Raw genomic sequence first — 23,528 nt, forward strand, 5'->3', positions numbered from 1 at the left:
TTTTTTATTTTATAGCTAAAAGACACATTGAGTATGAATTGAAGACCTCTGGGTTTGAAGCACAGTGGCTTCTTGTTATGCTGTCAGTAAGAATCTGATGCTGTTTGCAGGGTTCCTACCTGCTGGCTGCTTCCAATGACTTTGCCAGTCGAATTTGGACTGTGGACGACTTCCGACTGAGGGTGAGTTTGACCAAATAAGTGTTTCAGTCTTTGCTATCTTGAAACCAGACCTTTAAATATCTGGATACAGCTCACTGTCAACATCTGCTTTAGGATTGAAATCAGTCTTTGTGGATTATTTCGGACACTTTTTTTTTTTTAAACTTTCTTAAAGGACATGTCACACGATTTTTAACATCCCAATTAGCAAGACAACATAAAAGTACTCATGATCAGGGTTCTAGCTAGAACCATATTAGTGTCAGTAAATTACATGATTGTAGCTCACGCTGGGGGTGCTTTCAGCAAAGTGCCATTCAACTCCGCTGCAAACTCTGCCGTTTACGACATTATAAGCTTGAAAAACGATCGAAGTGGTACAATTTTCAGCAACATTTCAGTTGGAAAATTTGTGTTGGGCAAGAGAGGAATTTTGAACTCGAGAGCCCGGTGGAAATTTGCAGTGCTGGGCGGTATCACCTGGCACCGCCCACCGTAGCTCGAACAGTGCTCATGAATGTAAGTGTCTCCATACACGTGCTAATAATTAATTTCTGATGTATTTTATTCCTCTCACTCTGAGCGTTAGCAGGTACATTTCCGAAAAACGTCTCTCTCTGCATTTCTCTGCATTTTTCAGTGTGTGTCATCCTTATTAGCAAAACAGAAACTTTGCGATGACTGACAAGACAGAGGGGAAACAAACCTGATCTGTCCAAAAATGAAGCTTCTGAGCTGCCGTTTGAAGGTGACGGCTTACATTTATAGAGAGGAAGCGGCACACTTCACCCTGAAACTCTAAACTTTTTCAGTGTTAGATTTTGGAGCCTAAAGTGACGCACTGCTATGTGGATGCTGGTTTACTGAAGCCATGGACATGGATGTTGGGACATCTGACAGTTTTTAACAGACTGCCTGGACACAGAGATGGATTTGTTACATTGGAAAAGTCAGAATACATTATTTCAAGGAGTTGATGGGCGTTATTTTACTTGCCACAGTCGTGGGAGAGGCAGAGCTGCAGCCAGCGATCTTGGGTGCACTTCTTTGAGCGTGGGGAGTTTACATTTGGAAATAAATCCATAACACGATGATGAGTCTGGCATGTTCAAGATTTTACTCCTGCGCGTGCAGTGCAGCAGATGAAAGGCTTGTTTTACCCCGGCAGCAGGTGTGTGTGTGTGTGTGTGTGTGTATGTCTATATAGATAGATAGATAGATAGATTTTATTGACACACAATTAATTGTGCACAAAACTGATCCTCCAGCAGAGATTGTTATTGACAGGCTGCGTTTATGACTCGTGGCTGCAGGTGCACATCAGTCTTCTTGGAGCCGCAATTTTTACCGTGTCTGCATCAAAATGAACAGTTATTGAAAAATGAATCGTCATAACACGACATCACACTTATGTCAACTTTGGAATTAATCTGTGCCTCCGTTCTTAATGTCATCAGTTACATTCCATTGAAGCACGTGGACGCTTCTAGTTGCGACATCACTTGTTGGCAACACCCGAGTACTCATGAGTTCTTTGTTTTCGGTCGTCTCCATAGCTGTATGCTATGAATGCCGTATACTTTGAAACCAGTCACGGAAGTGCACAAAGTAATCCCGGTGGATCATCGGATGGCCACGAACAGCCTAAAACTAAATTATGACTTCTGCGCGACATGTCCTTTAAGGAGACTGTTACCAAGTTGCAACAATGCAATGTCTTTCTATGAAAGAGAGGGTTGAGGGGGCGTGCTCAAATATTAGTCAGTGATGGTTAAGAAATTCATTGTTTAACTCTAACATGCTGAAGGAGCAGTGGATTGAGTACAAACAGGTTTTGTTCTTTGTGATGTTATAGTGGTTTATGAACTGAATTCAGTAAACTGGTGATGATGATGGCAGTAAACTAACTTGTCTGAATGGATCTGGTTTTGCTTTTCTTTTCTCTCTGTGATGGTGGTGGTTGGTATGTCTCTGCAGCACACTCTGACTGGCCACAGCGGGAAGGTGCTGTCGGCTCGCTTCCTGTTGGACAACGCGCGGATTGTGTCGGGGAGCTATGATCGAACCCTAAAACTGTGGGACCTCCGCAGCAAAGTCTGTACGTAATTGGTTGTTTGTTGGGATTGACATTCTGGTGTGCTCCTTGGGGCCACAAACAGGAAGTGCTCACCTGAGCGGGGAGGTTGATTTTTAGAGTTGTTGTGACTCCAGATTAGGGATGTTGATGCACCTGTAGTACAGTGGTGGGCACTGCTAACTGAAAAGTTAGCTTCAGTAACTGCTAATCCACTAACTGAAAAGTTAACTTTTATAACGTGAAACCGAAACACCCTAAAAAAAATTAGCAGAAGTTACAGCTTACCACTAACTATTAGTATTGACTTGGAACACTGTCGGCGACTGATGAGCCAGTTTCAAGTTTAAGCACCACAGAGGTGTCTGAGTAAATTCAATGCGAAGCGATCACAAACCCAAAACAAACAGCGAGCCAGTCCTTTTGTCTTTAAGCACCTTGTCGGCTGCTGCAAAGACATTACGCTTACATTACATACGGAATACTACAGACCACCGTCTGTAGATCAAACGCAAGGCACTTTCATTCATAGTTTCAATTATAAACAGACTAATTCTGAACAATTTATCAACATTAAAAGCAACTTTATCATTTTAAAGTAATGCGCTAATTATGAAGGTTTGAGTGTTAAACACAAGCACCAAAAGGCATTTTGGAAAATCTCTCTCTCTCTCTCTCTCTCTCTCCTCTCTCTCTCTCTCTCTCTCTCTCTCTCCCTCTCTCTCCCTCTCTCTCCTCTCTCTCTCTCTCTCTCTCTCTCTCCCTCTCTCTCCCTCTCTCTCTCTCTCTCTCTCCCTCTCTCTCTCTCTCTCTCTCTCTCTCTCTCTCTCTCTCTCTCTCTCTCTCAGAGAGCACTACCATCTACTGGATGGGAGTGTGAATAGCAGCAAACATGCGTCACTTCACAAAGACACTTCAGTTTTGCAAATGCCCTTTTATAAAAAAAAAATATATATAATACACATCTATTTGTACAAACCAACACACAAGTTACAAATCGGAAATATGTTTATGGATCAAAAAACATGTGCGAATTAAGGACTATTTGTAGATCAGCCTGTGTGCATTTGGAGGTATTAATGACACAAATATAACTCCATAAGTGTCTTTTCACTTAAAAAAGTAAAGGTTTGCATGTACATGCTGTCTTTTAAAGCAGACACACTATCATAATGCATTGTAGCAATGCATTATGGGAGTTCTGGGTTTGTTTTTATTATTATTGTAGTATGTGTTAGTTTAGCAGTGTTGTTAGTGTTATAAATTTGTTGTGTTTTTATAGTTCAAGGGATGTAGTTAGTTTGGTGAAGAGTTACGTTGTGACCATGAGTAAAAAGGATGTTGTGATTTTACCTCTTCTGCCACTGTCTGAGCTGCTGTATTTTGAAAGGAAATGACATTATTTTATCCAGCAGCAGCTGGCCCGCCCCTTCTGCTAGTAGAGGGCTGAGTTCCTTGAAGCAGCCTGGCTGTTGCAAAACGCTCAACAGACAGGAATTAATGTTTGACTTTACAAATGTTTACAAATGTTTTTGACCATTTAGCATTAACTATGCCAGTAAAGAAATAGCGGACTGAAAATTAACAGAACTAAATTTAGTGTAAGCTAATTAATCTGCTGATAGTTTTCAAAGTTAGCTTTGCTAATTAGCGGTTAGTGGATTAGCGGAACTGTAGCCACCACTGTTGTCGTGGCACCTCTGCCTTCACCCACTTTCACTGTTGTTCCTGGTTTGAGTTCTTCTGTGAGCTTTATTGTTTTTGTACCTGTGCAGGTATGAAGACGGTGTTTGCTGGTTCCAGCTGTAACGACATCGTCTGCACAGAGCAGTGCGTCATGAGTGGACACTTTGATAAGAAGGTTCGCTTCTGGGACATCAGGTGACTTCTTTATTATTATTATTATTATTATTATTATTCTGTATTTCCACTGCCCCAGTGGAATGATGATTAGGTGAAGTGGATTTCTCTTTGTATTTTTTTGTTAATTGATTGGCAAAGCTACTTGTTAGCGTGCAGCTGGAAATTATTCACAGCGCTTCACTTTTCCCACATTTTATGTTACAGCCTTATTCCAAAATGGGTAAAATTAATTGTTTTTCCTCAAAACATTACACACAATACTCCATAATGACTGTGTAAAACGGTGTTTTTTTTTTCCTGCAGTTTAAAAAAAAAAAAAACTACATGCAGCAGTGAGCAGCAGAGCAGACGGTCGGTGTTTGTACAGATGGCCGTACCGCTTGCTACAAACTGCGGCAACTTTCGGAGTCCGACAGCTAGGCCCGTGGCCGTGTCGGTACCCCATCCAGGCTTGTGGCTCATCAAAGGTCGCAAACCAGGCCCATGCCTCGTCAGAAGTCGCTAGCCAGGTCTGTGTCTCATTGGTGTCTGCCATTCAGGCTCGCGGCTCATCAGAAGTCGCAAACCAGGCCCATGCCTCGTCAGAAGTCGCTAGCCAGGTCTGTGTCTCATTGGTGTCTGCCATCCAGGTTTGCGGCTCATCAGAAGTCGCAAACCAGGCCCATGCCTCGTCAGAAGTCGCTAGCCAGGTCCGTGTCTCATTGGTGTCTGCCATCCAGGCTCGCGGCTCATCAGAGGCCGCCAGTTGGACCTGCGACTTTTCAGAGGCCGCTGACTGGGCCTGCAGCTCGTCAAGGGTCGCTAACCAGGCCCGCAGCTCATCGCAGTCTGTCAGCCGGACCCGCAGCTCATTGGACGGTGCTAGCCTGACCCACAATTCATTGGATGCCGCTAGCTTGACCTGCAACTTGGTGAAGGTCGCCAGCTGGACCCGTGACTTGTTGGAGGCTACCAGCCAGGACCGCTGCAGCAGCGAAGGCCACCAAATCAAATCAAATCAATTTTATTTATATAGCGCCAAATCACAACAAACGGTTGCCCCAAGGCACACCACTACATCAGCAGTCAGCTTGTCATCTCTGCGGGGAAGCTGGGATGCCACAAGCTAAGCTAAGCCAACCGAGTGGAGCTGCGTTCAGCTCGGTTGACTTTTGTTGTGAATTTTAGTACACATTTCAAGTACATATTTGGATCATGCCCAAAATAAGAATATAGGTCTAATATATAGGACTATTTTTGCATTAAAACGTAATGATGAAAACAAAAAACATGCATTCAAATAAAGACACTAGAATAAACTGCCAACTTTTGTTTTATTACACTGACTTTGTTCTACCAGCAAGCTTTTTTTTTTCCATGTTTCATGTTGCTCAGGTTACAGCCTACAGAACGTTGAGAATGTAAAATACAGCCCTCATTCTATGGCAGGGGTAGGCAACCTGTTCCAGAAAGAGCCATGAGGGTGCAGGTTTTCTTTGCAGCCACTGACTCCACCAGGTGATTTCACTGATTAACTGATTCCATCTGCTCAAAGTGATATTAATCAGTAAAATCACCTGGTGGAGTCAGTGGCTGCAAAGAAAACCTGCACCCTCATGGCTCTTTCTGGAACAGGTTGCCTACCCCTGTTCTATGGGGTTAAAATTCTCAATATTTGTAAATGCACACAGGGTGATCTACAAATAATCATTGATTTGCAAATGTGTTCAGATATCCACGAATGCAAATTTCATATTTGTAACTTGTAAATTGGTCTTTGCAAATAATGTTGTATTTGCAAATATAAAACTTAATTTAAAAAAAAAAAAAAAAAAAGTACACTTGTAAAACTGGAAATTGTATTTGAATTGAGTTTCAGCATTTGTGGATCACCAATTACATGCATTCATCACTTTCCTCTGTGATGTAATTTTGAGACATTCTTTTTGCGAAATCCACAGATCCACAAACAAATGCCTACTGATTTACAAATACACACTCACGCACACTGGATACCCACTAGATGGCAGTGTGGTTCCATTCATTACACAGCAGTCTATTTAGATCTCTCAGAGCCATTTGACTCATTTAGACTTCTGATATGAGCTGGACGGACATGGACTACATTAGATGATGGCGACTGCTCTCCTTGTCCGTCCAGCTCATATCAGAAGTCAAAATGAGTTTACGTCACAGAGGAAAGCGTGTCATGACAAGACCAAGCTCTCCCTGCGCTACTGCCTGCACTGTTGTGATTGGTCCTTTTGATCGGCGCATTTTGCCGATCAAACCGATCAAGGCGTGATGGGCCGATAATGATCGGTGCCCGATCGATCGGTGCACCTCTAATATTAAACATTTTGTCTGTCTACAATCCACGTGGAATGTCTCAAACCTAAACCTACTTCCAGGCATCTTATATATGCTACTCTGGAACAACCCCAAAACCCGAACAGTCCAGTTGTTAACTCCGCTGAGTTCCTTAGTCTGGGTTTCATTAACATAAGATCACTGTCCTCAAAATCTCTGTTGATCAATGACCTAATTATTTATCATCACTTAGATATGATTGGGTTATGTGAAACCTGGCTTAAACCTACAGCTGTCCTCCCCCTGAAATGAGGCCTGCCCACTGTCGTACACATTTAGTCATGTCTCTCGTGATGTGAAGCAAGGCGGGGTGTTGCTCTTATTTATAAATCTAGGTTTAGCTTATTAGCTGTTGGGGGTCACAAATATAACTCGTTTGAACATCTGATTCACTGCTTTGCCTATGGTCAGAAGAATGGAAATCAGTCTTTTTTTTTTTCACCTTTTATAGTACCCCACACACACACACCATCATCATCATCTCTTAACTTGTCAACTCGTGCAGATAACATTCTAATTATTGGTGACTTTAACATTCATATAAATAAGCCTTCTGATCCCCTCTGCAAATCATTTATGGAAATTATGGATGCATTAGGATTTCAGCAGTGCATTTGGGACTCAACGCACATTAGTGGAAATACCCTGGATTTGGTTCTCACACATATTATTGCTGTCACGAATGTCGACATCTTACCTCTGGCATTGGTGGTCTCTGATCACTCACTTTTCAGGTTTACATTTACGCTGCCGTGTTTAGTGGAGAAACAGTCGTGTACTACTACGGCGATGCATTAAACCCTCAACTGTGACTGAACTTGAAGTTCGACTGCCTGATATCTTAGCTTCCGATATAGAGAATGCTCAATCAGTAGACAGTCTTGTGGATAGTTTAAATTCAGCGCTCAAAACTACACTTGATAAGATTCCGCCACCTCTATTAAGGCCACACCTTCCCAAGCCACAGTCACCTTTGTTCAATGGTTACTTGCGTGACCTTAAACAGAAGGCTAGAGGTTTGGAATGGAAATGGCATAGTTCCTAATTAGAATCGGGATCCTTTTATTGTCGTTTTACAGTGCACGCAGGACAAAGTATAATGAGATTTTAAAAAGTAGCAGCTCTCTTTTCAGTGCAGTGGTTTATGATCAATAAACGATCGAATTGAAATAAAATAGAATAGAATAATAAGAATAAAGGAAAGCAAAAAAACTGTACACAATATACAAAAATACAAGGACGTACAAAGATGTACAACACTAACTGCAAATATAAAGAAGAGTTCCATAGGAGACATTATATTGCACAGGAGGAAAAAATTGCACTGTTCTGCTATTTCTGTTTTATAAATTCCTTTTTGGTGGCGTTCAGGGTAATAACGGCTCTTGGATAAAAGCTGTTCCTCAGTCTGTCTGTCTGTGCCCTTATTGCCCCATAGCGCCTCCCTGAGGGTTACAGTCTGAAAAGCTGGTGTCCGGGGTGGGAGGAGTCTCTGTTGATGTTGTGAGCTCTCCTGAGGCAGCGGGAGTTGTAGATGTCCTCCAGAGAAGGGAGGGGGCAGCCGATCAGTTTGGGGCCGTGTGAAGACCCTCTGGAGTGCCTCTAATCTTGACCCTGGTGTATTGAAAAACTATTGGCTGATAGAAAATCTATCATTTTGCTCTAAAATTCTGGAAAAGGTGGTTTCACAGCAGCTCGTGGACTATCTTACTGAGAATAATCTCTTTGAGCCACTGCAGTCTGTTTTTAGAAAATATCATTCCACAGAGACGGCTCTCACTAAAGTGGTGATTAGCTTGGGACTCCAGCGAGGGAGGTCGCATCTCCTCCTCTCTCATCTATCTCTGCTCCAACCTTCAAAAGTCCCATATTCACTAGACTGTGAATTCTTTGAACTATATTTGGATTAACCATGGAATTGATCAGCTGGTCTCTGAACACTATTGACACCATTTTTCAACAAGGAAATCGGGGCTGGGGGACCCTGCGTGCCCAGATGGAACCTACCCTGCAGGCTACGTTCTCGATGCCTGGGAGAAATGGCGTGTTGCGTGCTTCATACCACTCTGTGGAGGACATCAAAGACTTGTTTATATTTGGTTTTATTGTTGTAGGGCTGGTACTTATTTGTATATGTGCTGCCCTGACCTACCAGAGAATTGGCAAGATGGCTGCTACCAGAACCACGATACCTCACCTGTCTGTCATGATTGAGTTGTGCAAGGTGGTACAGTCTCAACTCCGTTAACCCTTGATGTTGATGACCAGGGAATACTCATAAATTGGATTTGGTCAGTCAGAGGACCTGCAAATCTGTTTCTCTGCTCAACCCTAAACGTGGCAGGCTTATCAGCCTCTGAAGGTCAAAATGCCCCGCTTTTTTCCCCCCAGAAGAATTTCTACGGCTTTGTTGAACCTTTCGGCTACCCTTCTTATCTTCTGCCCTTCCTTACAGTCTGATGTTATCAAGGCAACTCCAGACATTATGCACACACTGACAGAAACTGATACAAACTCCTCTAACTGATACAAGCTCATCTCATCTGCACACATGATGCACGCCCCCTCTCTCCCCCCCACTGCTACCATCACCACCAGTGTTGTATAGTAACGAAGTAAAAATACTTCACTACTGTACTTAAGTACGTTTTGGGAGATTTTGTACTTTACTTGAGTTTTTTAAATTCAGCTTACTTTCACTTTTACTTCACTACATTTCCGACCTTAATTGCATACTTACATTGCATGCATACTCTGATACATTTTCTGTGCGCCATGCCGTTACTTGTTACAAAAACACACACGGAAAAAGTCGTGTTTTCAGCCAGAGACACCACTGATTACTACTGCAACGAAGTCAAGCCGATTTGTCATGAGGCATGTCCGATAGGCTTTTTTGCAGTTGCGCACTAGAAGGGTTGTTTGTCAGGAAAATGATCATTTCTCTACATTGATTACAGAACTGCAGTGGATCTGTAATCAACTTTTCTGCAGCGCGGCTTTGCTTTGAACCATGAACCAATCGAAGCAGTGATTTGCAGCTCGAAGCAGTGCTTCGATCTACGATTCATGGATTTTATTTCGCTTTATCCTAATTTTTTCCCGCTAAAACCCTGAAGAGCATATGTGTGTGTGAGTAATATTTAATATTTTTATGTTAAACTGACCTGTTATGGTCTTCTGAAACAGTTGATAGATGTATTTTATAACTTAAAAATGGGACTGATGCTAACGCGTTAGCATGTCTATGGCGTTTTCAATGTTAAGGTTAGCATTAAGCACCTTCACGTGCCTTAACTAAAGCACTCCCTCTGCTGAATCACCTCTAAATTATTTACACATTATTCACTTTGTGTGTTTTTAGGAATCTGCTAGCTTTCGCAGCTACTAGCTCTTAGCCGGTTTAGCATGGCGGCTTCTCCTGTCTCTCCCGCACTTTTCTGCTCTGGGTGTGAAATGTTTAGTTATTCCTCGGCCTCCTTTAGCAGTAATGGTACTTGTAATAAGTGTAGCTTATTCGTAGCTTTGGAGGCCAGGCTGGGTGAATTGGAGACTCGGCTCCGCACCGTGGAAAATTCTACAGCTAGCAAGGCCCCTGTAGTCGGTGCGGACCAAGGTAGCTTAGCCGCCGTTAGTTCCCCTCTGGCAGATCCCGAGCAGCCGGGAAAGCAGGCCGACTGGGTGACTGTGAGGAGGAAGCGTAGTCCTAAACAGAAGCCCCGTGTACACCGCCAACCCGTTCACATTTCTAACCGTTTTTCCCCACTCAACGACACACCCGCCGAGGATCAAACTCTGGTTATTGGCGACTCTGTTTTGAGAAATGTGAAGTTAGCGACACCAGCAACCATACTCAATTGCCTTCCGGGGGCCAGAGCAGGCGACACTGAAGGAAATTTGAAACTGCTGGCTAAGGCTAAGCGTAAATTTGGTAAGATTGTAATTCACGTCGGCAGTAATGACACCCGGTTACGCCAATCGGAGGTCACTAAAATTAACATTGAATCGGTGTGTAACTTTGCAAAAACAATGTCGGACTCTGTAGTTTTCTCTGGGCCCCTCCCCAATCGGACCGGGAGTGACATGTTTAGCCGCATGTTCTCCTTGAATTGCTGGCTGTCTGAGTGGTGTCCAAAAAACTGAGGTGGGCTTCATAGATAATTGGCAAAGCTTCTGGGGAAAACCTGGTCTTGTTAGGAGAGACGGCATCCATCCCACTTTGGATGGAGCAGCTCTCATTTCTAGAAATCTGGCCAATTTTCTTAAATCCTCCAAACCGTGACTATCCAGGGTTGGGACCAGGAAGCAGAGTTGTAGTCTTACACACCTCTCTGCAGCTTCTCTCCCCCTGCCATCCCCTCATTACCCCATCCCCGTAGAGACGGTGCCTGCTCCCAGACCTACCAATAACCAGCAAAAATCTATTTAAGCATAAAAATTCAAAAAGAAAAAATAATATAGCACCTTCAACTGCACCACAGACTAAAACAGTTAAATGTGGTCTATTAAACATTAGATCTCTCTCTTCTAAGTCCCTGTTAGGTAAATGATATAATAATTGATCAACATATTGATTTATTCTGCCTAACAGAAACCTGGTTACAGCAGGATGAATGTTAGTTTAAATGAGTCAACACCCCCGAGTCACACTACCTGTCAGAATGCTCGTAGCACGGGCCGAGGGCGGAGGATTAGCAGCAATCTTCCATTCCAGCTTATTAATTAATCAAAAACCCAGACAGAGCTTTAATTCATTTGAAAGCTTGTACTCTTAGTCTTGTCCATCCAAATTGGAATCCCAAAAACCAGTTTTATTTGTTATTATCTATCGTCCACCTGGTCGTTACTGTGAGTTTCTCTGTGAATTTTCAGACCTTTTGTCTGATTTAGTGCTTAGCTCAGATAAGATAATTATAGCGGGCGATTTTAACATCCACACAGATGCTGAGAATGTCAGCCTCAGCACTGCATTTAATCTATTATTAGACTCAATTGTCTTTGCTCAAAATGTAAATGAGTCCACCCACCACTTTAATCATATCTTAGATCTTGTTCTGACTTATGGTATGGAAATTGAAGACTTAACAGTATTCCCTGAAAACTCCCTTCTGTCTGATCATTTCTTAATAACATTTACATTTACTCTGATGAACTACCCAGCAGTAGGGAATAAGTTTCATTACACTAGAAGTCTTTCAGAAAGCGCTGTAACTAGGTTTAAGGATATGATTCCTTCTTTATGTTCTCTAATGCCATATACCAACACAGTGCAGAGTAGCTACCTAAACTCTGTAAGTGAGATAGATTATCTCGTCAATAGTTTTACATCCTCATTGAAGACAACTTTGGATGCTGTAGCTCCTCTGAAAAAGAGAGCTTTAAATCAGAAGTGCCTCACTCCGTGGTATAACTCACAAACTCGTACAATGTCGGACTCTGTAGTTTTCTCTGGGCCCCTCCCCAATCGGACCGGGAGTGGCATGTTCTCCTTGAATTGCTGGCTGTCTGAGTGGTGTCCAAAAAATGAGGTGGGCTTCATAGATAATTGGCAAAGCTTCTGGGGAAAACCTGGTCTTGTTAGGAGAGACGGCATCCATCCCACTTTGGATGGAGCAGCTCTCATTTCTAGAAATCTGGCCAATTTTCTTAAATCCTCCAAACTGTGACTATCCAGGGTTGGGACCAGGAAGCAGAGTTGTAGTCTTACACACCTCTCTGCAGCTTCTCTCCCCCTGCCATCCCCTCATTACCCCATCCCCGTAGAGACGGTGCCTGCTCCCAGACTACCAATAACCAGCAAAAATCTATTTAAGCATAAAAATTCAAAAGAAAAAATAATATAGCACCTTCAACTGCACCACAGACTAAAACAGTTAAATGTGGTCTATTAAACATTAGGTCTCTCTCTTCTAAGTCCCTGTTGGTAAATGATATAATAATTGATCAACATATTGATTTATTCTGCCTAACAGAAACCTGGTTACAGCAGGATGAATGTTAGTTTAAATGAGTCAACACCCCCGAGTCACACTACCTGTCAGAATGCTCGTAGCACGGGCCGGGGCGGAGGATTAGCAGCAATCTTCCATTCCAGTTTATTAATTAATCAAAAACCCAGACAGAGCTTTAATTCATTTGAAAGCTTGTCTCTTAGTCTTGTCCATCCAAATTGGAAGTCCCAAAAACCAGTTTTATTTGTTATTATCTATCGTCCACCTGGTCGTTACTGTGAGTTTCTCTGAATTTTCAGACCTTTGTCTGACTTAGTGCTTAGCTCAGATAAGATAATTATAGTGGGCGATTTTAACATCCACACAGATGCTGAGAATGACAGCCTCAACACTGCATTTAATCTATTATTAGACTCTATTGGCTTTGCTCAAAGTAAATGAGTCCACCCACCACTTTAATCATATCTTAGATCTTGTTCTGACTTATGTTATGGAAATAGAAGACTTAACAGTATTCCCTGAAAACTCCCTTCTGTCTGATCATTTCTTAATAACATTTACATTTACTCTGATGGACTACCCAGCAGTGGGGAATAAGTTTCATTACACTAGAAGTCTTTCAGAAAGCGCTGTAACTAGGTTTAAGGATATGATTCCTTCTTTATGTTCTCTAATGCCATATACCAACACAGTGCAGAGTAGCTACCTAAACTCTGTAAGGGAGATAGAGTATCTCGTCAATAGTTTTACATCCTCATTGAAGACAACTTTGGATGCTGTTGCTCCTCTGAAAAAGAGAGCTTTAAATCAGAAGTGTCTGACTCCGTGGTATAACTCACAAACTCGTAGCTTAAAGCAGATAACCCGTAAGTTGGAGAGGAAATGGCGTCTCACTAATTTAGAAGATCTTCACTCAGCCTGGAAAAAGAGTCTGTTGCTCTATAAAAAAGCCCTCCGTAAAGCTAGGACATCTTTCTATTCATCACTAATTGAAGAAAATAAGAACAACCCCAGGTTTCTTTTCAGCACTGTAGCCAGGCTGACAAAGAGTCAGAGCTCTGAGCTGAGTATTCCATTAACTTTAACTAGTAATGACTTCATGACTTTCTTTGCTAACAGAATTTTAACTATTAGAGAAAAAATTAGTCATAACCATCCCAAAGACGTATCGTTATCTTTGGCTGCTTTCAGTGATGCCGGTATTTGGTTAGACTCTTTCTCTCCGATTGTTCTGTCTGAGTTATTTTCATTAGTTACTTCATCCAAACCATCAACATGTTTATTAGACCCCATTCCTACCAGGCTGCTCAAGGAAGCCCTACCATTATTTAATGCTTCGATCTTAAATATGATCAATCTATCTTTGTTAGTTGGCTATGTACCACAGGCTTTTAAGGTGGCAGTAATTAAACCATTACTTAAAAAGCCATCACTTGACCCAGCTATCTTAGCTAATTATAGGCCAATCTCCAACCTTTCTTTTCTCTCAAAAATTCTTGAAAGGGTAGTTGTAAAACAGCTAACTGATCATCTGCAGAGGAATGGTCTATTTGAAGAGTTTCAGTCACGTTTTAGAATTCATCATAGTACAGAGACAGCATTAGTGAAGGTTACAAATGATCTTCTTATGGCCTCGGACAGTGGACTCATCTCTGTGCTTGTTCTGTTAGACCTCAGTGCTGCTTTTGATACTGTTGACCATAAAATTTTATTACAGAGATTAGAGCATGCCATAGGTATTAAAGGCACTGCGCTGCGGTGGTTTGAATCATATTTGTCTAATAGATTACAATTTGTTCATGTAAATGGGGAATCTTCTTCACAGACTAAAGTTAATTATGGAGTTCCACAAGGTTCTGTGCTAGGACCAATTTTATTCACTTTATACATGCTTCCCTTAGGCAGTATTATTAGACGGTATTGCTTAAATTTTCATTGTTACGCAGATGATACCCAGCTTTATCTATCCATGAAGCCAGAGGACACACACCAATTAGCTAAACTGCAGGATTGTCTTACAGACATAAAGACATGGATGACCTCTAATTTCCTGCTTTTAAACTCAGATAAAACTGAAGTTATTGTACTTGGCCCCACAAATCTTAGAAACATGGTGTCTAACCAGATCCTTACTCTGGATGGCATTACCCTGACCTCTAGTAATACTGTGAGAAATCTTGGAGTCATTTTTGATCAGGATATGTCATTCAAAGCGCATATTAAACAAATATGTAGGACTGCTTTTTTGCATTTACGCAATATCTCTAAAATCAGAAAGGTCTTATGTGTCGGACGCAGCTCGGAGAACCGACCAGCGTTTGAAGGACCCAGTATGAAATAAGCAGAGCACGGTTCAAAGGCTAACTGAATTTAATACATAACAGTGATAATATTATAACAAAAGGTGCTGCCTGGCGTGGTGCGCTCCCAGCAGCGCTAACGGTCCGGAGCCAGAAGCTGTTTCGGACCCAAGGACCCCGCCGACACCCCCCAGGTGGCCGCAACAACCGAGTCTGTGAAAGAAGGAACCATTATGTGAGTCCACACTCTACACACAGAACACTGAAAGGTGTACAAACAGCAAACACTTCCTGGCTTGATTACTGATCAGCTTCCCAACCTGCAGGCATGGAACAATCAGTTCACAAAACTCCACTGCAGTGAAAGCTGATACATGACTAACAAACAGCTCAATACAATAAGGTGTGAGGGACACCACATTTACTGACTGTATAACTGTTAGTCACAAAATCTAACGTACCTCAGGAAGTGTGCTGACGAGCGTGAAACCTCACCCCCTCCTCTTTCACAGACTGTGCATCAAACCTGGACGTTCTCAGCATCCGCTGCTGATGAGATGGCTCCCAAGACGACGATCTCACCCGTCTGGTCACAAGGTCGAGTCTCTGGCAAATACACACTGTGCACTCCAGTCTTAAATGCCAACATGTTCCAATCCATCCAGATGCACCACAGCTGTGAGTCCTGACGAGTCGCAGGTGATCAGGGTGACGTCCTGACAGCCTCAGCAACACAGCCACTCAGTCCCAAACGCACGCCACCTGGGAGGAAAACCAAAAGACAGAAACAAACCGGCAGCCAGGCCCCCCCAGCCATATAACAGGTCTTGTCTCAGAGTGATGCTGAAAAACTAATTCATGCATTTATTTCCTCTAGGCTGGACTATTGTAATTCATTATTATCAGGTTGTCCTAAAAGTTCCCTGAAAAGCCTTCAGTTAATTCAAAATGCTGCAGCTAGAGTACTGACGGGGACTAGAAGGAGAGAGCATATCTCACCCATATTGGCCTCTCTTCATTGGCTTCCTGTTAATTCTAGAATAGAATTTAAAATTCTTCTTCTTACTTATAAGGTTTTGAATAATCAGGTCCCATCTTATCTTAGGGACCTCATAGTACCATATCACCCCAATAGAGCGCTTCGCTCTCAGACTGCAGGCTTACTTGTAGTTCCTAGGGTTTGTAAGAGTAGAATGGGAGGCAGAGCCTTCAGCTTTCAGGCTCCTCTCCTGTGGAACCAGCTCCCAATTCAGATCAGGGAGACAGACACCCTCTCTACTTTTAAGATTAGGCTTAAAACTTTCCTTTTTGCTAAAGCTTAGTTAGGGCTGGATCAGGTGACCCTGAACCATCCCTTAGTTATGCTGCTATAGACTTAGACTGCTGGGGGGTTCCCATGATGCACTGAGTGTTTTTCTCTTTTTGCTCTGTATGCACCACTCTGCATTTAATCATTGGTGATTGATCTCTGCTCCCCTCCACAGCATGTCTTTTTCCTGGTTCTCTCCCTCAGCCCCAACCAGTCCCAGCAGAAGACTGCCCCTCCCTGAGCCTGGTTCTGCTGGAGGTTTCTTCCTGTTAAAAGGGAGTTTTTCCTTCCCACTGTCGCCAAGTGCTTGCTCACAGGGGGTCGTTTTGACCGTTGGGGTTTTTACGTAATTATTGTATGGCCTTGCCTTACAATATAAAGTGCCTTGGGGCAACTGTTTGTTGTGATTTGGCGCTATATAAATCAAATTGATTGATTGATTGATTAAGCTGTTCACATCATTACGTTTGTGTTGATTTTTCTGTATAATTAATGGCTCAGCGTTCGTTGTCATAAAAGTCAAATTGTAACTTTTTAAATTTATTTTTATTCATATATTAATAATAGCAATAACAATAATAGTCTACATAATAGACAATAATAGTCAATAATAATAGACTAATAATGTTACAATACAATTTTAGAGAAAGAGACAAAAAGAACCTAATGAAACAAAACACAACAGAAAAGATAAAACCATATAACAATGAAAATAAATAAATACATATAGAAATAAATGTTTCCTGTGAACACCTAGTGAGTAGCCTACTCTCGACTTTCAATAAAGGACTGATTAAAAACGACCCATAATAACAGAACTGACAGAGAAGGACTTCAATTTGCGAAGGAGGTACACTCTCTGTTGCCCTCGCTTCACAATGTGCTACGCTGATGATACTCAATTGTACATGCCAATAACTATAATCTCATTGACATAAAATCCTTAGAAGATTGCTTTGCGTCAGTGAGAAGCTGGATGTCTAGAAACTTTCTACTTTTAAACTCTGATAAGGCTGAAATTTTAATTTCAATTTCATTTCATTTATATAGCGCCAAATCACAACAGAGTTGCCTCAAGGCACTTCACACAAGTAAGGTCTAACCTTACCAACCCCCAGTAAGTAAGTAAGGTCTAACCTTACCAACCCCCAGTAAGTAAGTAAGTGTGGTAAGGAAAAACTACCTCTGAGGAAGAAACCTCAAGCAGACCAGACTCAAAGGCATGACCCTCTGTTTGGGCCATGATACAGACATAAATTACAGAGCAATACACACAAAATGAATATACAGGAAATGCTGTTGGTGCACAGGACAGGAGGATCGCCAACACAAATAGAACTCCCATCTCTGGATGGAGTGAGATAGATTATCTCGTCAATAGTTTTACATCCTCATTGAAGACAACTTTGGATGCTGTAGCTCCTCTGAAAAAGAGAGCTTTAAATCAGAAGTGCCTCACTCCGTGGTATAACTCACAAACTCGTACAATGTCGGACTCTGTAGTTTTCTCTGGGCCCCTCCCCAATCGGACCGGGAGTGGCATGTTCTCCTTGAATTGCTGGCTGTCTGAGTGGTGTCCAAAAAATGAGGTGGGCTTCATAGATAATTGGCAAAGCTTCTGGGGAAAACCTGGTCTTGTTAGGAGAGACGGCATCCATCCCACTTTGGATGGAGCAGCTCTCATTTCTAGAAATCTGGCCAATTTTCTTAAATCCTCCAAACTGTGACTATCCAGGGTTGGGACCAGGAAGCAGAGTTGTAGTCTTACACACCTCTCTGCAGCTTCTCTCCCCCTGCCATCCCCTCATTACCCCATCCCCGTAGAGACGGTGCCTGCTCCCAGACTACCAATAACCAGCAAAAATCTATTTAAGCATAAAAATTCAAAAAGAAAAAATAATATAGCACCTTCAACTGCACCACAGACTAAAACAGTTAAATGTGGTCTATTAAACATTAGGTCTCTCTCTTCTAAGTCCCTGTTGGTAAATGATATAATAATTGATCAACATATTGATTTATTCTGCCTAACAGAAACCTGGTTACAGCAGGATGAATGTTAGTTTAAATGAGTCAACACCCCCGAGTCACACTACCTGTCAGAATGCTCGTAGCACGGGCCGGGGCGGAGGATTAGCAGCAATCTTCCATTCCAGTTTATTAATTAATCAAAAACCCAGACAGAGCTTTAATTCATTTGAAAGCTTGTCTCTTAGTCTTGTCCATCCAAATTGGAAGTCCCAAAAACCAGTTTTATTTGTTATTATCTATCGTCCACCTGGTCGTTACTGTGAGTTTCTCTGAATTTTCAGACCTTTTGTCTGACTTAGTGCTTAGCTCAGATAAGATAATTATAGTGGGCGATTTTAACATCCACACAGATGCTGAGAATGACAGCCTCAACACTGCATTTAATCTATTATTAGACTCTATTGGCTTTGCTCAAAGTAAATGAGTCCACCCACCACTTTAATCATATCTTAGATCTTGTTCTGACTTATGTTATGGAAATAGAAGACTTAACAGTATTCCCTGAAAACTCCCTTCTGTCTGATCATTTCTTAATAACATTTACATTTACTCTGATGGACTACCCAGCAGTGGGGAATAAGTTTCATTACACTAGAAGTCTTTCAGAAAGCGCTGTAACTAGGTTTAAGGATATGATTCCTTCTTTATGTTCTCTAATGCCATATACCAACACAGTGCAGAGTAGCTACCTAAACTCTGTAAGGGAGATAGAGTATCTCGTCAATAGTTTTACATCCTCATTGAAGACAACTTTGGATGCTGTTGCTCCTCTGAAAAAGAGAGCTTTAAATCAGAAGTGTCTGACTCCGTGGTATAACTCACAAACTCGTAGCTTAAAGCAGATAACCCGTAAGTTGGAGAGGAAATGGCGTCTCACTAATTTAGAAGATCTTCACTCAGCCTGGAAAAAGAGTCTGTTGCTCTATAAAAAAGCCCTCCGTAAAGCTAGGACATCTTTCTATTCATCACTAATTGAAGAAAATAAGAACAACCCCAGGTTTCTTTTCAGCACTGTAGCCAGGCTGACAAAGAGTCAGAGCTCTGAGCTGAGTATTCCATTAACTTTAACTAGTAATGACTTCATGACTTTCTTTGCTAACAGAATTTTAACTATTAGAGAAAAAATTAGTCATAACCATCCCAAAGACGTATCGTTATCTTTGGCTGCTTTCAGTGATGCCGGTATTTGGTTAGACTCTTTCTCTCCGATTGTTCTGTCTGAGTTATTTTCATTAGTTACTTCATCCAAACCATCAACATGTTTATTAGACCCCATTCCTACCAGGCTGCTCAAGGAAGCCCTACCATTATTTAATGCTTCGATCTTAAATATGATCAATCTATCTTTGTTAGTTGGCTATGTACCACAGGCTTTTAAGGTGGCAGTAATTAAACCATTACTTAAAAAGCCATCACTTGACCCAGCTATCTTAGCTAATTATAGGCCAATCTCCAACCTTTCTTTTCTCTCAAAAATTCTTGAAAGGGTAGTTGTAAAACAGCTAACTGATCATCTGCAGAGGAATGGTCTATTTGAAGAGTTTCAGTCACGTTTTAGAATTCATCATAGTACAGAGACAGCATTAGTGAAGGTTACAAATGATCTTCTTATGGCCTCGGACAGTGGACTCATCTCTGTGCTTGTTCTGTTAGACCTCAGTGCTGCTTTTGATACTGTTGACCATAAAATTTTATTACAGAGATTAGAGCATGCCATAGGTATTAAAGGCACTGCGCTGCGGTGGTTTGAATCATATTTGTCTAATAGATTACAATTTGTTCATGTAAATGGGGAATCTTCTTCACAGACTAAAGTTAATTATGGAGTTCCACAAGGTTCTGTGCTAGGACCAATTTTATTCACTTTATACATGCTTCCCTTAGGCAGTATTATTAGACGGTATTGCTTAAATTTTCATTGTTACGCAGATGATACCCAGCTTTATCTATCCATGAAGCCAGAGGACACACACCAATTAGCTAAACTGCAGGATTGTCTTACAGACATAAAGACATGGATGACCTCTAATTTCCTGCTTTTAAACTCAGATAAAACTGAAGTTATTGTACTTGGCCCCACAAATCTTAGAAACATGGTGTCTAACCAGATCCTTACTCTGGATGGCATTACCCTGACCTCTAGTAATACTGTGAGAAATCTTGGAGTCATTTTTGATCAGGATATGTCATTCAAAGCGCATATTAAACAAATATGTAGGACTGCTTTTTTGCATTTACGCAATATCTCTAAAATCAGAAAGGTCTTATGTGTCGGACGCAGCTCGGAGAACCGACCAGCGTTTGAAGGACCCAGTATGAAATAAGCAGAGCACGGTTCAAAGGCTAACTGAATTTAATACATAACAGTGATAATATTATAACAAAAGGTGCTGCCTGGCGTGGTGCGCTCCCAGCAGCGCTAACGGTCCGGAGCCAGAAGCTGTTTCGGACCCAAGGACCCCGCCGACACCCCCCAGGTGGCCGCAACAACCGAGTCTGTGAAAGAAGGAACCATTATGTGAGTCCACACTCTACACACAGAACACTGAAAGGTGTACAAACAGCAAACACTTCCTGGCTTGATTACTGATCAGCTTCCCAACCTGCAGGCATGGAACAATCAGTTCACAAAACTCCACTGCAGTGAAAGCTGATACATGACTAACAAACAGCTCAATACAATAAGGTGTGAGGGACACCACATTTACTGACTGTATAACTGTTAGTCACAAAATCTAACGTACCTCAGGAAGTGTGCTGACGAGCGTGAAACCTCACCCCCTCCTCTTTCACAGACTGTGCATCAAACCTGGACGTTCTCAGCATCCGCTGCTGATGAGATGGCTCCCAAGACGACGATCTCACCCGTCTGGTCACAAGGTCGAGTCTCTGGCAAATACACACTGTGCACTCCAGTCTTAAATGCCAACATGTTCCAATCCATCCAGATGCACCACAGCTGTGAGTCCTGACGAGTCGCAGGTGATCAGGGTGACGTCCTGACAGCCTCAGCAACACAGCCACTCAGTCCCAAACGCACGCCACCTGGGAGGAAAACCAAAAGACAGAAACAAACCGGCAGCCAGGCCCCCCCAGCCATATAACAGGTCTTGTCTCAGAGTGATGCTGAAAAACTAATTCATGCATTTATTTCCTCTAGGCTGGACTATTGTAATTCATTATTATCAGGTTGTCCTAAAAGTTCCCTGAAAAGCCTTCAGTTAATTCAAAATGCTGCAGCTAGAGTACTGACGGGGACTAGAAGGAGAGAGCATATCTCACCCATATTGGCCTCTCTTCATTGGCTTCCTGTTAATTCTAGAATAGAATTTAAAATTCTTCTTCTTACTTATAAGGTTTTGAATAATCAGGTCCCATCTTATCTTAGGGACCTCATAGTACCATATCACCCCAATAGAGCGCTTCGCTCTCAGACTGCAGGCTTACTTGTAGTTCCTAGGGTTTGTAAGAGTAGAATGGGAGGCAGAGCCTTCAGCTTTCAGGCTCCTCTCCTGTGGAACCAGCTCCCAATTCAGATCAGGGAGACAGACACCCTCTCTACTTTTAAGATTAGGCTTAAAACTTTCCTTTTTGCTAAAGCTTAGTTAGGGCTGGATCAGGTGACCCTGAACCATCCCTTAGTTATGCTGCTATAGACTTAGACTGCTGGGGGGTTCCCATGATGCACTGAGTGTTTTTCTCTTTTTGCTCTGTATGCACCACTCTGCATTTAATCATTGGTGATTGATCTCTGCTCCCCTCCACAGCATGTCTTTTTCCTGGTTCTCTCCCTCAGCCCCAACCAGTCCCAGCAGAAGACTGCCCCTCCCTGAGCCTGGTTCTGCTGGAGGTTTCTTCCTGTTAAAAGGGAGTTTTTCCTTCCCACTGTCGCCAAGTGCTTGCTCACAGGGGGTCGTTTTGACCGTTGGGGTTTTTACGTAATTATTGTATGGCCTTGCCTTACAATATAAAGTGCCTTGGGGCAACTGTTTGTTGTGATTTGGCGCTATATAAATCAAATTGATTGATTGATTGATTAAGCTGTTCACATCATTACGTTTGTGTTGATTTTTCTGTATAATTAATGGCTCAGCGTTCGTTGTCATAAAAGTCAAATTGTAACTTTTTAAATTTATTTTTATTCATATATTAATAATAGCAATAACAATAATAGTCTACATAATAGACAATAATAGTCAATAATAATAGACTAATAATGTTACAATACAATTTTAGAGAAAGAGACAAAAAGAACCTAATGAAACAAAACACAACAGAAAAGATAAAACCATATAACAATGAAAATAAATAAATACATATAGAAATAAATGTTTCCTGTGAACACCTAGTGAGTAGCCTACTCTCGACTTTCAATAAAGGACTGATTAAAAACGACCCATAATAACAGAACTGACAGAGAAGGACTTCAATTTGCGAAGGAGGTACACTCTCTGTTGCCCTCGCTTCACAATGTGCTACGCTGATGATACTCAATTGTACATGCCAATAACTATAATCTCATTGACATAAAATCCTTAGAAGATTGCTTTGCGTCAGTGAGAAGCTGGATGTCTAGAAACTTTCTACTTTTAAACTCTGATAAGGCTGAAATTTTAATTTCAATTTCATTTCATTTATATAGCGCCAAATCACAACAGAGTTGCCTCAAGGCACTTCACACAAGTAAGGTCTAACCTTACCAACCCCCAGTAAGTAAGTAAGGTCTAACCTTACCAACCCCCAGTAAGTAAGTAAGTGTGGTAAGGAAAAACTACCTCTGAGGAAGAAACCTCAAGCAGACCAGACTCAAAGGCATGACCCTCTGTTTGGGCCATGATACAGACATAAATTACAGAGCAATACACACAAAATGAATATACAGGAAATGCTGTTGGTGCACAGGACAGGAGGATCGCCAACACAAATAGAACTCCCATCTCTGGATGGAGCTGCACCTTAAACAGAGAGAAAAAACAGAATCAGGCATCAGAAATACAAGAAATACTGTATAATTTGTCAGCATTAAACAAGAAAAACAGAAGAAATACTAAGGTGATCGCTGGCCACTAGCCCTAAACTTCACTAAAAGACCCAGAATTTAGGTAAAGTTGAGGCCACGGCACGCTCCATTTACTAATAAAATGAATTAAGAGTAAAAAGCATAAAACAAAACTATACCTGTATGCTAACCATACGAAAAGTAAAATAAGTGCGTCTTAAGTCTGGACTTGAAAGTCTCCACAGAATCTGTTTGACACAGGGAGATCATTCCACAGAACAGGGGCATGATAAGAGAAAGCTCTAAGAACCATCATTTCAGTCTTACCAGAGTTTAAAAGTAGGAAGTTTCTAGACATCCAACTTCTCACTGATGCAAGGCAATCTCCTAACGATTTTATATGAACGAGATTACCAGCAGTTATCGGCATGTATAACTGAGTATCATCAGCATAGCAGTGAAAGGTAACCTCAAAACGCCACAATATGTGC

At 41.8% G+C, this 23,528-nt stretch overlaps 1 protein-coding gene across 5 annotated transcripts in view; it reads left to right on the forward strand.

The window, feature by feature from the left end:
* Positions 1 to 23,528, forward strand: part of atg16l1 (ATG16 autophagy related 16-like 1 (S. cerevisiae)) — a 164,587-nt gene that overhangs the window by 115,490 nt on the left and 25,569 nt on the right. For all 5 annotated transcript variants that reach the window (XM_034169002.1, XM_034169003.1, XM_034169004.1 and 2 more), the window contains 3 exons: positions 111 to 182; positions 2,139 to 2,259; positions 4,011 to 4,116. In XM_034169002.1, the coding sequence (XP_034024893.1) occupies positions 111 to 182; positions 2,139 to 2,259; positions 4,011 to 4,116 (299 nt within the window). The remainder of the gene's footprint in view (positions 1 to 110; positions 183 to 2,138; positions 2,260 to 4,010; positions 4,117 to 23,528) is intronic.

This window comes from Thalassophryne amazonica, chromosome 4 (assembly GCF_902500255.1).
Source record: "Thalassophryne amazonica chromosome 4, fThaAma1.1, whole genome shotgun sequence".
In the NCBI taxonomy this organism is placed as follows: Eukaryota; Metazoa; Chordata; class Actinopteri; order Batrachoidiformes; family Batrachoididae; genus Thalassophryne; species Thalassophryne amazonica.